At 45.1% G+C, this 16,539-nt stretch overlaps 2 protein-coding genes and 1 long non-coding RNA gene across 4 annotated transcripts in view; 1 reads left to right on the forward strand and 2 right to left on the reverse strand.

Moving 5' to 3' along the window:
• The window catches only part of fen1 (flap structure-specific endonuclease 1), a 210,552-nt gene that overhangs the window by 144,722 nt on the left and 49,291 nt on the right, over nt 1–16,539 (reverse strand). The gene's annotated exons all lie outside the window — the stretch shown is intronic.
• On the reverse strand, nt 9,264–14,780 carry slc35b3 (solute carrier family 35 member B3). Of its 2 annotated transcripts, none has more exons than XM_029148657.3 (10): nt 14,652–14,780; nt 13,118–13,354; nt 12,882–13,003; nt 12,582–12,736; nt 12,023–12,130; nt 11,789–11,886; nt 11,526–11,618; nt 11,170–11,281; nt 10,581–10,650; nt 9,264–10,157 (listed from the first exon to the last, which is right to left on the reverse strand). In XM_029148657.3, exons 1-10 carry the CDS (start codon nt 14,667–14,669, stop codon nt 10,007–10,009), a joined length of 1,164 nt encoding a protein of 387 aa, XP_029004490.1. In that variant the 5' UTR covers nt 14,670–14,780; the 3' UTR covers nt 9,264–10,006. The 2 variants fall into 2 exon arrangements, with proteins under 2 accessions (XP_029004490.1, XP_029004491.1); XM_029148658.3 differs by lacking the exon at nt 14,652–14,780 and adding an exon at nt 14,225–14,511.
• Nucleotides 14,400–16,539, forward strand: part of LOC114854358 (uncharacterized) — a 42,765-nt gene continuing 40,625 nt past the window's right edge. The window contains exon 1 of the long non-coding RNA XR_008694589.1: nt 14,400–14,510. This is a non-coding gene — a long non-coding RNA (uncharacterized LOC114854358). The remainder of the gene's footprint in view (nt 14,511–16,539) is intronic.

Consider the following 16,539-nt stretch of genomic DNA (forward strand, 5'->3'; position numbering starts at 1 on the left):
TCTCTAGCCCTTCGCTCTCCACCTCTCAGCGCAGGCGTCGCTGACTTTGGGCCGACCTCTGAGATGATTAAGTGAGATCACCTGTACGGTACCGGCGGTGAGACGCGCACGCTGTGAGACGGTGCGTCAGTGAGTGTGTGAGCGGAATCCAGTAGCTACAGTTGTCTTTGGCCACAGGGCAGGGGGACCCCTGCAGTGTTCATATGGCCGGCTGCATACAGTGCGTAAAAATGATTTGTGGACTCATTGGAATGCGACGCGGATCATCTGAGGCACAAATGAATGCAGCGACGAGGACTCTCCTGGTATTTGGTCTCACGTAGTAACACATGTAGATGCCCAGTTCAGTTTTGACACAAGTTGCTGTGATTCATTCCTCGTAGAGGTACAGTACTACTAGGCCCTCAAGTGCTAGGATTACATATCCAGTGTTTGGTACGTATCAGAAGTCTTCCTCTTAAGAGTCTGCACTCGGGCAGTTGTTGGTTCCCCGCTTTCATTACAATATGCGTCTCATTAGGTGTCCGTTGCTCAGCACCACCTCCGGGTGGAAACACACTCTAATGAGGACACTACATCTAACGAACATCCTCCTCCCTCTGTCCTTAATTACAACTCCGTGCCTCTCCCCGAGCCAGCGCAGCACCCAGAGCCCTCCCCACCAAAACTAAAAGATCCCCTCCGCTGAAACCCACGACTCCCCTCGTCCCCCGAGAGCCGCAGCAGAAGACACATGTCCGTGTCTCCATGTTGGGAGGGTGCAGCGGGCGAGGCGGTGTGTGCATGGCTTTGTGTGGGCAGGCGGGTGTTTGTTCGTCGCACGGTGAGCACTGCTATCATTTGACATTGTTTGAAACGCGCTGTGGGCAGATTGGTGACTAAACAGGCAGAGACAAGTCCATGTGTGTCAGTGGAAGGAATGGAAACCTTACACACTGCAATGACCACTATAGAAAAACAGTCTGACTTTATTCATAAAGGGAGAGGGGAGTCTGATGAGGCAGGATCTTGTACAGGATGCACACGTGCGGCACTGTTCTGACTGTACAAGAACCTCTTTGCAGATTACTGCAGATGCCAAAATTCATGTTGCAGAGTTTTGCAGCTAATCCTCCGTAATAGGCGTAAAAGGAGCGGAGGATGTTGTCCGATCCGAGCGAGGCGGCCTAATTGGCCATTTGGAGCGTCTGAAGATCTCCACTACCATTTTGCACGGCCATGCTTTAGGGCTCTACAGTCCATTCCTCATCAGCACTTGGGGTTATTGTGTGGCAGATTAATAATAATTTTTCAAAGCTTGACCCGTGGTTGTGGGCCGCTCTTCTTCCTCTCAGGCTTAACGAGGTGTGTGGCCACTAATAAGGGCAAATTAGGCCCAGAAACTTATAGACTCACTTTACTATTTCAGTTCTTCTGGCTGGATTCAGTTGTGCTGAGTTCAGACGGCCACACATGTTAAATCCTTCCTGTGTCTCCACACTGCGTCCTGTTTGTTCATTTAGTTTTATTAGCTCACCAAAGCATCCTTTTATTCTTCCTTGCGTCATTCCATTCTCGACTGTTCTCTAGCTGCCTTTATTTCCTCCTTCACACCGTCTCTCTGGTATCAAAGGTGCCCGCAGCTTATAAAAAAAACCCTAAGATTTAAATTAGAAATTAATTTGGATAATTTGTCTCCAACGAACCCCCTCCTTCTGCTGTACCTGCCAGAAATATGTTAATGTATCATAATAAGTCATTTCTGGGCCCAAATACACAGGCTTATATGTATATGAGCGAGAGAGAGCGGGAGAGAGAGAGAGAGAGAGAGAGAGAGAGAGCGAGCATGTTGAGCTTGGATAGCTAATTAGCTAGGTGGGCTCTTTGGGCATGCTCAGTTTAGTCCCCGGTAGAACCTTTAACACTGCTTCCACTTAGAGGACTTTGGACCCAGGGATGATAAGCTTAATACATAAGGGTGGTAGATATAGAAAAACAGGGAAGTGGGAGGAGTAGAAACAGGTGTCAGAGGTGGGAAAGATCTGATGGAGCAATTAGGAAACAGTGTAAAGATAATAGCAAAAAATAAAGGCCAATAGATGATGAGCGAGTGAACCGACCCAGTAGAACCTCTTCAGGGTTATTTTAATAAATACAATCTTCATGTGGACCCACGCTAATGCATGGATTCGTGTGTTTCAGACGTATAGAAGTGTGTTTCTGTGCTCTGATGAACTGGATCATTCTCCCTCTACGCAGAGAACAGAAAGGGGGAAAAAAGATGGACATAATATGTTTTTTACACGTTGGGAAATGAACGGGGAGGGAAAATGTCACAGCAGCGACGGGGGCGGAGCCGGCGTGCACGCGCGTGCGTGCGCTCGTCTAAGCGACTACAACCTGAGATCAACTTCGCATTAAGAAGTGCCCCGTGGGTAGTTGAACGACGAGCGCGCGGGCCAGCTGCGAAGAAATATGCGCGGCAGTGAAAACAGAGGCGGCGCCGAGGTGATAGATGCGCACATCACGCTGCGCGTTCCGACCAAACACTGCTTAAAAGCGTTATGGATTCTCGCCCCGCGTGCCTGACACTCTTTATGCGGCTCTGCTCGGGTCTGGCGGCTCGCCGCGCCTCGTGGCCCGTGATTAAACGGCGCCTCGTGACTCAAAGTCAAATCTACCTCCACCGTGCAGCGGGAAACTGTCATCTTGCATGTTTTAGGAATCAAATTACTTCCCTGAGTCTCCTGTGCTGTAGATGTGCGACCCCCCCCCCCCCCCTCCAAAAAAAAAAAAATCATTGCACTTAGCAAATGTTTTCATGAGCCACCCAGAGGACTGCACGTTTTTTTAAACCTCCAATTGTGGGAAGACAAACTGTAGTTAAAACGAACTCCAAAGCATCTTTTGCATTATTAACAATCATGATGTAACAACAAAAACAACTTTCAGGAGAGAATCAGGGCTTTAAAGAGAATTAGCCACAGTTGGCTTATTCTCTGTAAATCCCCCAAATAAAGAAAAAAAAAACAAAAAAACACTGCAGACAATGGATTTCACAAATGTTTAATTACAGTATTAATTAAAGGCTTTTCCTTTTCCTTCACTTTCTTCCATCTTTTCCTCTCTCCCTTTATTTCTCTCTCCCCTTCCTACTTTCTTTTTGTGATAGATCTACAGCGTGACCCCCAGTTAATTGAAACCCAGGAGACTCTTCTTGCATAAAATCAGATTTATCTATCCATAAAAGGATTTTGTTAAAAATAGTCCAAATCCAGTGGCTCACAACTAAAAGCCTGCAGCTACCGAGGCGAGCCTGGCTCCAACCCCTTTTGCCCTCTCTCAGTCGCCACGGTGAAACAAGTGCTGCCTACTGCTAACTAGCTGGGGACCCATTAATTAATTGCAGGAAAACACAGACATTATGTCTGTGGGGCACATTTTTCCCCCAAAAGAAGGGAATGGTTGTGTGTGTGTGTGTGTGTGTGTGTGTGTGTGTGTGTGTGTGTGTGTGTGTGTGTGTGTGTGTGTGTGTGTGTGTGTGTGTGTGTGTGTGTGTGTGTGTGTGTGTGTGTGTGTGTCTTCTGAACTGTCTCGAATGTCCCCCAGATTATAATAAGAGGAAAGTAATGATGGGCCGTAGTGATAATGAAAACCCATGCATCAAACAAAATACACTGATTCTACGAGACAGGTCCAATGACCAGCCGGCTCAACGGCAGCGGTGGAGTCCAGCGCCACCGAGAACGGCGTCGTGTCGTACCAGAGTTGTTCTGTTGGCGAGTGTTACGCTTTTAGGTGAGTTCTTTCCATTTTAAAGCCGTCCATCACTCACAGGGCGGCGGTGGTTTGGGACGTGGAGCGCAGGAGACGCTGACATTCTGCCTCTTCCTGCTTGTTTCTGCCACAGCGGCCGTCCGGGACCGACCGTGGCCTGGATCCAAATATGAGTGGATTTATAGAGTCACGGTCGGCGTCGCCAGTGGCAGAAGGTGTTGATGCTTGGGTCAATGCCAGGAACTGTGGGGTGGCCACGCCCCCTTTTGGCTATTTGGGAAGCAGGGGAGGGGTCAGCGACTGGGTGTCTAATTAAGGCAGAATGGGATGTGAGGAGTAGTGGGGACGATCTGCCTGGGGGGCCCATTACCGATGCAGCACCCTCAGGGCGGGGGGGCGCATGTGGGCCTCTCCGTCTCCACACTTTCCTCCTTAATGCATTTTCATCAGGTGTACGAGAAGCCGCCGCCTCGCTCCCATGCAGCCGATGACACTGTGGGAAACGACAGCATGAATGCAACAGGGGTGCGCACGCGTTCGCCTGTGCGCGGGCGCCGTACAGTGCATTTATCGCACGTCTCGATGCGCGACGCAGCTGCGTCGTCCCCCCGATCATCGCTCGCAGGCTCCCCCCTCTTCTCCTACAACGGGAAATTAATAGGCAGCTGCCACCGATGCGTTAAATTGCTTTGCATTGGGCCGCGCAGACAACTGGATTATTTATTCTTTCTATTCTCCACATTAGAACAACTGCCTTCTGCGTTGCTATTGTTTTTAAATGAGATTGTGTCTCCCAGTGTAGCGTTAAAGGAGTCGCAGAGCTCCAGCTTTGATATTCTGTTCCATTCTTTAGTCTGTCCTATAATACAGATTTGCATCCAAAACATGATCGAAAGGTTGAGAATCAAACAGAGGAACTGTTGGTTTGTTCCCGTTGTTAAACTCAAATGTCCACCTGCCTTCAGAAGTTAAGAATGGTGCAGAAACTCCTACACATAACTATTAAACACAAGCTTTTACCACTGATACAGTGTCTTGTAATATAAAATATTTTCCAATTGAAAAGTCTGACATGCTAAGAAACCAATCACTAAGGATACACAAGGTAAAACACACCCACGTTTCTAGTTCATGACTATTTTATCTTCTCAAATCATCTTGTTTGTCGGAACTTTCTGCTGTGATTACAACTCCTCCACGTCCAGATGCAGGATTTTGTTTTAATTTCAATCAGAAATTAAAGTTGTGTGTTCAGCGTTATCGAACTACTATTTTACATTGAAGGCCTTTATGTAAAATGTGAATTCTACATAAAAATAAAATCCGGCAATTTTGCCTTTTCCATTCCGTACGCTATGTGCTAAGGCTAATGGTAACATTTGCACTAGTCCCTCTGGTTTTCTGCTCCTTGTGCCTGTGCCTCTCTGTGTAGCCTGCTGTTTCCCTTTGCTGTGGAGGTCTCCCCCCATTGGACCACTGTCAGTGGGAATCTCCCTCAAACCCCTGCTGCTGCCTGCCCTGGCATCGCCTCACGCTGCCTCCGCACATATGCGTGTCATGCGGTGTCAGCACCAAGGTGCACTCTGATGTTATGGGTCCTGATGGCAGCATATTCCCCGCTGATAGCAGTGATTGCAATCCTCAGGTATGGAGCTGAGTGTGTCCTTTGAGCCTGGCCTTCACGTTATGGGTCTGCTCCTGAGCTGACTGGTCAGCCACCTGCACCTACGTGAGTCCGCAGTTGAGGATCCAAGCATGGCAGGTGCAGGTTTGTGAGGCTGCAGAGCCCCCATCCCTGTTCTCTATGCTCTATTTCACCTGCTTCTCCTTCCTCTTGCCCTCATTTCTTCTCCATCCTCCACTAACCCTCCTATTTTTCCATGCAGCTGAGCTTGGAATAGAAAGGGGGGTGACTCAGACACACCGGGGCCACTTTACATAGGATCAGGATCGGCTGCTCTATTTTGCATCCCATAGAAAACCTGGTGGGGAGGGATGCAAAATTGTATCATTCATTACCATAGGTAAATGTGGAAGGGAGAGCGAGAAAGATCGAAAAGGAACGAGAAATAGGAAATCTACAAAACCCAGATAAGACTGAGGAGGAGAGTGAGCTTTTGTATTAAAAACAGCAGCGAGTAATATTCAAGTTAGCTATGATTTAATATGACATTTAGTAGATTTTCCTCGAGTGCAGACCAGGCAGCACCCTTGGGAATCTCCTCTCCTGGTGCACAGTTAAAATTCTGCATTTGTCCAGCACTCTGTAATTTATTGGATCTCATCTGTCCGGGCTTTGATTTATATAGTGATTTGAAAAATAAATAAAAGTGATAGGAACCTGCATTGGGGTGTAATGATGGACTGTGTCGACATGTTGAAGTAGGGATATGAAACATTGGGAGGAAATTAGATATTATGCCCTCAAGACAACTGCAGCCAGCAGCACATTCATTATTGGCTGGATATTTATTATTAAGAATTTCTCTTCATGAGTGACTGCTGCGGAATATTTTGGCCCTGCTCGAGCTGCCAAAACGGCGTGTGAGAGGGCGCGTGCGTGCCTCCGTACAGTATCGCCCCGCATTTGCATGCGTGCACTCGAATGTTTGCTGCCAGCTTGTCAGAGGGTGGTGATAAGCTGAATACAACGAGGTTCAGCCTGACCATGTGCTGCACACGAAATACAAAGATGAACACACACACAAACACACACACACACACACACACACTCACACACACACACACACACACACAAAATCCCACCCTGAAACTGCGCATTTGAACCCATCAGGGCCGCATTCTGTGAAGCAGCAGGTAAGATAAACACTTGGCAGGTGTTAAACAGGTAAACTCCGTGCCAGGACTTCCACTACGGCTCTGCACCAGTTGTAATCACAGCAGAGTGAATTTCAAACAGCAGCATAGCGAAGGGCCACTGTCCAAGCCACTAGAATCTTTATTTAATTCTCTTTTTCCCTCCCACTTCTCCGCTCTAATCCACTTCAATTATGTTTCCTCCCATTTCTCCTGATCACTTTACAGCTCAGCAGCACCTGTGATAATTGTAGCGGCGCCGATCGCTGATATGTTTTGCATCCTTAAAGGAGTTTGAGAGGGGGGACGGCAGATAAACATCGAGCCTCGGGGCTTTTTGGTAAGCGTGGCTCAGCCTAGCAGATGGCCATCATATTATATGAGGAGAGCTTCTCGCTCCTCGATGCTGGGTTATGGGTGGGTGGGGTGTAATGAGTCTGAGATAGTGGGAGGAGGGGGAGGAGGAGGAGGAGGAGGAGGAGGAGGAGGAAGAGGAGGAGAAGGGAAGCATGGCTGCTGTGTATGGGGTAATAGGCAAACAGGGAAAGCGATGGAGAGAAATTATCTGCAGAATTTCCTACCTTCATGCAAGTAAGTAATATTTGCCTGCTGTATGTTAGCGTAGCTCAGGTTTAACCAGGAACTAACTGTGAAGGTATATGTGCACATAAAAAGACCACTCACCCAGCCTCCTTACTGCCCCCTATGAACTGATTGCACAGGTAATGAATGAGCTGCCAGCCCTCTCTGCTGTGGCCATCTGACCACGTATTATATAGTAACCTATCAGAACATTGGACAGCATATAATATAGAGGCCTATTTGCTGGGATGTTAAGCTCTGGACACCTCACATTATTTATTAGGAAGGGCTGCAGCCATGTGAGGATGGAGGCTGGGCAGCCCAGGTTACCAGGTGTGTGCGTTAAGAAGAGTGGAGGGCTAAAGGAGGAAGTGGGAGAGGAAATGTATTTTAAGAGAGTAGATAGAAATTGTGAATAATAATTTCTATCAATTTCTTTATGGTATTGTTTCTGTCATTGTGTTATAACTTTACATGATCACATACGGTAAGGGCTGAGTTAAACATATTGTACCATATCGCATCCTTGGCAAAGACAAACCTAAAGTCACTTGTCATAAAAAAGATAAATGTTTGTCTAGAACAATAAAAACAGCTGACTTTAGTGGACGGCCAATTCCTGTGTGGCTTTGAAAAATGGCTAAAATCCTCGGCGTTCTAACAGGGGTCAGCCTGCTTTGTGAGGTGTGTTCTCCTGGTGCTAAAAGACAAATGATGTACTTTGCCTTGGGTCAACTGGGCTTTCCCATCCCATAATGACCTTTCAGGGAGCTGGGAAAGAACAGCAGCTCCCATAGCGATGAGGCAGCGCTGTACATTTCACATCGAAGGCTGTACGTAATGGCAAACTAATGTTGTAACGCTGCAGCGTGACCTCTCGACCCTTAATGGACGCTTTCATAGTTCATCAATCATATAAACGCAGTCGTTAAGTGAGGTGTGGTGTCATAAAAAAGGCCTCCTGAAAAATATCGCTTTGTCCATTTCATGCTGCTTGAAAACTGAAGTCTGAAGCATCCGGTCATTTTCCCCTTTGAGCTGAGTTATGAGCTCCCATTTTGCGCAACACTTGTCGCTTTGCTTTGGAAGTCTGTATGTATGTGTGTGCATGTATGTGTGTATTGCTCTATTGCCAAAGGTTCCCCGGAGGAGAGAGGATCCCTGTCACTTTGTCATCAGACACAAGCTGCCAGATTTTATGAAATACCAAATTACTAATTGGCCCAGCGTTCGGTTTCCCGCCTGGAAGTGAGACTGTAATATCAGGGCCTCTATTAGGATCACAGAGAGAGCCACGCTCCGCTGCCTCCTGCTGAGCTGGCAAGTCTCTGTCGTTCCACAACGAGCGATGGTAACACGCACAGACCCACACCAAAGACAAAGAACTTCACAAATATCTCCAAGAAAACTTCACTATTTGCTTTGTGAAAATATCTCAGTACTGGACATGTTTGACCTTTATAGTGAACTCCTTTTACCTGCAAAAATCTGTTAGGAGGTCAATCTGGATGGTCAGCAGGAGGCATCATCCGCCCTGGGTTATTGCTCCAGGGCACTCTGGCAGGAAGGATTGTGGGTCCAAGGTTAAAAAGCAGCATTCCTACATACACTATAATAGCTTGGCAACACATTTAGTTCACTACGTTATAATCTACAGACTCACGCTGTGCATCTACTGAATAATAAAAAATAGCAGATATACATTAGAAATTCCTTTTGAAACATTGCAATCTGTAATATAATAATCCATATGAAATGTGAAAAACACAACATACTGTTTTGATGATGGAAATCTCATCAAAGCCGACGATACTGTAGAAGTGTGTTGTGTCCAAGTTGCCATTTGCACAGCATGCAGACGCGCATTTCTTCGAGCACACGAGCAGGACACGGAGACACAGTGATGACTGACGTTTACTGTCTGGACAACAGTGCTCCCTCCGTCTTTCAGGACTCCTAATCAAACAAGCCCAAGGCCACTGGATAACACACACACACACGCATGCACGCACGCACGCACGCACGCACGCACGCACACTTCAGCTTCTCGCAAGCAGAGAGTAAAGGCTGACTAAAGGATCACGCATATACATTACACAGAGAAAACATTTAAGAGCAATGTTTGTTTTATTGTAAAGAGTCTGGTCCGAACGCTTGGTTAAACTATGGCAGTTGACATTGTTGATGTAAACTGTAGAGCATGTTTCTCTATATTTGCCAACATTTCTCATGATGATACACGTGTATTTTCATGACTTAGGGCATAATTAGATACAAATTACAAATACATGAAATGGACTTGTTTAATAACACAATGATTACAAATTACAATTATTAGGTAAATCGAATTTTGTCATGTCCTCCTGTCACGTGACGAATGTTTTCTCCTTTTGTTATTTCACACATGAAACATCGGCATGTCTCTGTACTCCTTCCATTAAAAAAAGAAAGAAAGCAAGAAGTCCCCACCACTCAAGATTAAAGTGTACGAGTCAGTTCCAGTGCAAAACTGTGCTAAGGCATTGGATTCCATTTACAGTCTTAATATTGTCCATGTTCTCCATGTTAAGGCTCTCCAGCACTGCTTTAAGAGAGCCCACTAGCCATCGAGTCCCCTGCAGATAAAGTACTTCCTTGTGTACCAGTTGTCCACTGCTACACAGAAACAGGATATAGTTTATTCATGTCAGCGGTCTGTGAGGCAGTCAAACCCTGTATGCCCATCCTTGGCTGAGCAATGAGGCCTGTAGAGTAGGCACATGCTTCAGTATATTCCTTAGACCAAGGCTACATCTGCACAGATGTACAGTCTGCATATGCTGGACTTCTGCCCCGCCCCCGTAGTCACCTCTCACACGTTCTGTGAGAGAAATCTGACTTTCTTTCCCGTCAGCAGCCAACTCCTTAAGTCGTTGATGGAGGGAAGCTTCATTTTGTCTCTGTTTTTACTGTAAACATTCAAGAAGATGCCAAAAAGCACCAGAAGGCCACCCCAGATGTACCTGAGGAAAGAGAAAGTCACGTTTAAGTTTATCAGAGAAGCACCACAGACACAAACCAGCTGTTTACTGATGACATATAACGTCTTTGTTGACCTATGCATGTGGGCCGAGGTGGAGGAGCGAGAATAAAGCTGAATAATTTAACCAGAGGTTTTTTAAGTTGTGTGTATTAATGCTGAAGGATACAACAGAAAGAACAAGTAAGAGAGGTACAGCTTTAAACGAGACCCTGTTGACAGCACCCAGGGGTGAAAGGGTGGACAAGAGAGTGAAGGACAAGCAGAAAAAGTAATCTAGTCATCAAGGTCATTTATATGGACTGAGGACATGTTTTATTAGCCAAAGGAGGGGTCAACGGTCACACTGTGTTCTCACTTTAAACAAAAGGACAACTGATCAAAGTCAAAAGGTGGCCGTACTTACTGGAAAGTGAAAGGCTTTGCGAAGAACATGAAGGAAAGTACGATAGTCATGGCCTTCCTCCCTGTGGTCACTGCAACAGAGTGAAACACACAGTTGTATGAGATTTTATGGAAGCAAGAAGAAAAGGTTCAACAAATGTTTGTGACTTTCTAATCTGGGCTGAAATGTGAAATGTGTTTGTCTATATGTAAAACCGTGAGTTATGGCACAAGCTGCTTTCTGCACTGTAATTATAGCTGCAGGCTGGAGGCTTTATGTTTTCAGGTTACGTGCATCCTTTCCATTCTCATGAAAATCATATCTTGGGACAACTAAGGGAATTTCTTTAGATTTTGCGCAAGCGTCCACTCAGACTCACTCAGAAGGATAAAGTGATTTGCATATGAATGGGAACAAACATTAGCAGCAGAAATTGCTGCTGATCCCATACAAACTTTGTCAAATTACATGACTTTTTTGATTTTTATAATCAATAATACCAATATTTTTATTCAACAGGTATATATAACATGTTTAGAATATATGAGGATAATTTCAAGCAAAGCAGTAAAACACAGCAGCTGAATATTGTTAGACAAATCGCTCTGACCTGTTACTGCAACCAGGGCACCAAAAAGCTTGATCAAGGCCAGCACAAAGGATATGCCAAAATAACCCGTAAGAGAAAAGAAGAATGCATAACCATACGTCCTCACAGGGTGCTACAGGAGCAGAGAAGAAGACAAATCAAATGTAATAGATCACTGAACACTGTGTCTTCCTGATGCTGCAGAGCCCCCACCCACCCCACAAAAAACAGCCAAGGAACACATCTGAAAACTGCAAGGCTCTTGTTCTAATTTAATTAGAATAACTGCATATGAAGTATAGGGAAAAACAAAAAATTTATAAGTATATAAGTATGCACACAGCTGCAGTACATACTGTTGTCTAATATATACTCACCTCTGAGCAGAATGCTACTGCCGGTCCCAGCCCACCCACACAGAGCAGGCCTGTCAGTATGTAGACAAAACCAATGGAATATGAATACAGCACCTGTCAACACAGCACCTTAGTCAGTGACATGCGAAAAATCTCAGCCAAAACGCAGGACACCGTTAAGTAGATTAACATTTTCTGCATTCGACTCCAGCATTCGCACACATCTACTGTACCTAGAATCTTTGGTGTCTACCTATATACACATTATACATGTATCACTGTACCATTTCAGAGTTGGAGCCATTATGGAGCTTCATGGCTTTCTCCTGCACGTTTCCAATGGCAGCATCTGCACAGAGCGCCAGGGAGATGAGGAGAACCCCTGCATCCAACACAGTCATTGATACAAACATTAAAACACATTAGTGGTATTACTGAAACATTAGAGTGCTATACAATGAGACTTCTGAGTTCTGGAACAACTGCTGCAGTTCCATGTGAGCCCCTGTGAGTTTTACCTGTGACGTTGAAGTTTGGAGCCACTTTGCTGTCAGCTAGTGTAAACCAAATGAGTCCAAAACTCATGCAGAGAGCAGCAGACACGTCAGCCACATTATAGCGTTTCCCTGAACAAAAGGATGTGTCTTTTGTCAATTTTTAAAATTAGAACATCCAAATTCCTAAAATGCGGTTAGGGTTAGTATAGTACTAACTGATAATAAACTAGCTGGTATTACAAGTAAAAGTTTTAGAGGTTGTGGATATAAAAGTGCATATAAAAATGCATGGAAAAAAACAAAATGGATGAAAGTCTTCCAAAAAAGGAGCATCTGACGGAGAGATGCCTTCAGGTTGACAAGGGGGAACAGCATCACATTGTCTGGTTTGCTGTGTCTGCTTTGATTCCCTCTCTCACCTTTGAAGGGCCTCATGTCAGACACAAAACAAAAATCTAGGACTTTGGGGGATGACAGGGAACAAAAAAAGCTGGACTTCAAAATTCTGACCCCAAACCTTTGTTTCAGCACATGAAAGCACATTTTTGCAGTTGCCTCTGTAGCTCTAGAATTAACGTACCTTGTATAAAAACCCCTCCAATCATGACAGGAATGAGTTTACAGCACTTGAAGATGACCTGCGTAGGGTAGTTTAAGTAGCCCAGAGAGGTATTGGACAGACCCATTGTTCCCACTGTTAGAAATGCTATGATCATGTAGGTCTTCCCTGGTATCCTAAAAAAATGGGACGGAACAAAACAGAAAAAGATTTGCAGATTTGCATATTAAACTGTAGCAAATTAGCAATTAAGAGCAGGTTAAGTGTGACAAAGTACTGAATCTTTGAAAACAACCTCATTGTGTTATTTGTTAGTTGTACCTTCTGCGCTTGTCCTGTGTAAGCTGAAGCTCCACCAGTCCGAACATGGAGTAAAAGCCAAACTGCACCAAAGTGAGGTACCAACCAAAGGGCTTGAATCCTTCCATTGAAAAAATCAGCTCCTGGATGAAAAAAACCATAAAACTGGCAGTCTATTTTGTTTTATCATGATAGGAAACCTACATTAGTGCACATACACACACAAACAACTCTAAGCTCTTTTACTCCTGGGTTACCTGCAGGTATCCGTAGATTAGGTAAAAGAGGAAGACTCCTGCTACACAGATGAAGAACTGTGTCGGAGCGCTGAAGCTGCTCAGGTTAATGCCCAGGACTCTCAGCTCCTCCACAGACTTAATGTGGGGAGACATCACCTCCGTGGACGACGGAATGGAGATTGAAATGTGCTTCCGCGAGCTGTTGAAGCCCACCAGGCCATATTTGGCGCTCATCTTCTCTGGCGCTGCGGGAAGCTTTGGAAACATTAGAAGACAATTAAGCAGTGATGTGGCAGGGCATTCTTTCTCCTGCATAAAAGCTCAAAAGGCTTTTAATTTTGTGGTGATGAGTTCAATAAATATGATTGTGATGAATCGTGATTTAAAAAAACAACAACAATGTTTAATCCTCCTGATTTGCTATGACTGCCTGGGCAAATCAGCAAAACAGAAGGTGGACAATATTTTTATATTCACAAATTCAGTTTAGCAATCAACACACATTATTCCATTTCCTATAATCCATGTAGAGTACACGCCAAACATCTTGCTTTGATAACTCCCCAAAAACATCAGACAACATAAGAAATGACTGCACGTTGCTTTAATTCACGTATCTACATTTAAGCTCAGACTAAAACTGCATCATAAGACAGCTGATGCAGCAGATGATGGATTTGTTTTATCCATGACAGATGTATTCAGACAATATCACTGTGTTTTACTACAAAGCGGGGGTCCTTTACATTGAAATATAAGACAAAGCGACAAGGCAGTTCTGTGCTCTTTAACATTATGTTGTGATCCGAACAAATGACACCAATATGAGGCGACACGTTTAACTAAACACCCGCCAATCAATACAGATCGATAACCACCCTATTTAAAAAACATGATCAGTAGCATGTGCTTTTCTAAAAACCCATGGCGTTAGCCAGCTGCTAAGGGCTTTGAAGGGACGTAGAGGCTGCCGCTACCTTAACCAGCACAGAACAAGCCTCTAAAGACAAGTGATGACATTAAGATTCAATGTCAGCTTATAACACGGTCTCACTTAGCAACTCATTACGAAGGCTCTGCTCTCTCAGTCAAAGAAGCTAGCTACAGTAGCAGGCTTTTAGCTACCTTCACCACTTCCGGGCTCCTTTACGTTAGCGTATCCTCTCCCTTAGAGGCGACGTCGGTGACAATCATTTCCTTGGACGCGTCAGCTTCAACCTTCGCGCATTTGGTACGTTTTCACGCTCCCCCCTCGAAGCGACAAACCACAGCAGCACATTGACAGAACCTTGTTAGCCTGCTAAAAGCTAGCCGCAGCGGCTGCAAGTGGCAGAAGCGGCCAACAACTTCCGCTCGGTGCCGACCTCCGAAACGCGCCGTGATTGGTGGACGCGGACACGCGCTGTAGCAGGTGAGCCATTACGGCACGCGCGGAGACGCCTGCGATAGCGATCCGCTCGGTTCGAGTAATGATTGCGTAAATGCTTGCAGGTTTAAGTCGGTGACGGGAAAAGCGAGTTAGTACATGCACTGTGTTCGGGCTGAGTCTAACCTCGGTGAAGGAGTCCATCTTCAGTCCCTACGCTGAGCTGTCACCTGCTCACACTGTCCACATCATCAAGTACAGGCTCTTCTGGTAAATCCGGTTCCTCCCGAGCGCGTGTCAGTTATGACGTTCGGGACAATGCGAGGTTGTACATGTGGATTATGAGTATGAATAATATCCAAAGAGGGAAACGTAGCCCGTTGTTTTTACATAAACATCTCCCCCCTGCATTTTAAATGATGACATTGAGCCTTACTGCTTCATTACCAACGGCAAATGATTTTCATTGCTTTATGTGCGTTCAATGACCAAAAAAGTTCCCCAGCCCAAATCCTGGAATTCAGCCTTTAATCAACAAAAAAACTGATACGTAAACGTGGTATTCATAATAGAATGGAGTCCTTCGACTCAATGTGTTATTTTAATTTAAATACTGCTTCTATAGCAGTGTCTACTACTACTAACAACAATAACATTGATGTAATATTTAAATGAACGCTTCTTGTACTTCATGGTGAGGATACAGATTTTAACCTGATTGTATTCCGGTACCTGTTTTTATATGGCTCTTTCTTCGAACTGAAATATTGTACTCATAAATTTAATAAGTACTAGATTCTAATGTATTGTCAAAGTTTTAGACATTTGGCAGCCCATGTGGTTTAAATGAACAAATATATTATTATTTTTCTTCGCTTTTGCAAAACGTCCTTTCCAGAGACTTCCAGAATCAGAGTTGTACGATGTCATAGAAAAGTTGCACATTGCTTGTTATTATCATGTTTAGGTATTATCTCCATATTCCACACTGCAGGACAGGTCTATAGCTCATAAGCCTATAATTCCTCCATTGTCTGCTGTGCTGTCCACACCTTCTCCATCCCTGTCATTCCCACATTCCTTCCAGACTTCCATCTTCTTCCACTTTTCCCATCATCCCTCTTCATCCCCCCAGTCTGCTTTTATGTCCACATAAGCTCTCCTCCCCCATTCCACCCTACAGCTCGCCTCCCCTTATTGTATTATTCCCACTCCACCTTCTCCGTCCTGCCGCTGTCTCTCAGCCATCTCATATCCCCGTTTCTCTCTTTCTGGCTTTTCCAGTGTACGGCACGAAACCTTTGTTTCCCCCCTCATTCGTTTACGCCCCCTCATCCCCACTTTCTCCCTGCTGTCCAATCTCAAAGCCCCCCTTCCGCCTGCTTTCTTTCACTTCCCCGTCTTGCGCTCCCTTTTCTCAGTCAGAGGTTAATACACTCCAGGATGGCATTATTTCCTCCCTGGCTCTCTGACAATATAAAAATTCAGAATGGACAGCTCAATCCCTCTTCCATCTCAGATTTGATTGTAATGGTATTGCCTCCTGTCCCTGGGAGGCCCCTGCTGCCTCACCAACCTGGCCTTTATGACACTAAATGGCCGGGCTACAATTTTTCCATCTATTCAAAAAAATCTGTTAATAACTCATTTCGAATGAGACCCCTGCAATTCCCAGGACCGCGTTCGTCCAGGTCTCTCACCCCTCGGCCCACAGGGGTCACGGCATAGAGGCAAAAACAAGATGAAGGGGCTGAATCGCAAATGTAAAAGGTTAATTAATCTCTGTGAATTTACGGCCCCCCTGCCCGTGTTTCCCCCACACTCCAATTGACAGTCCCAACGAGACAAAAATGTCATATTTACAACCTGGCATGGAGAAAGGGCTCAGTAATGCACAGCAGCGACTCGTAGGCCGTCCAACCACTCGCCCCTCTATCCCGACCAACTTTACAAGTGCACCCCTCCATCATGCGTGATAGATTTATGTAATAAAACCCATTTCCTTTCCCTATGCCACCCTATTAAATAATAAAATAATTATTTATTGATTATTCAAAAAGGTACATACATGTAT

Source organism: Betta splendens, chromosome 4, assembly GCF_900634795.4.
Source record: "Betta splendens chromosome 4, fBetSpl5.4, whole genome shotgun sequence".
In the NCBI taxonomy this organism is placed as follows: Eukaryota; Metazoa; Chordata; class Actinopteri; order Anabantiformes; family Osphronemidae; genus Betta; species Betta splendens.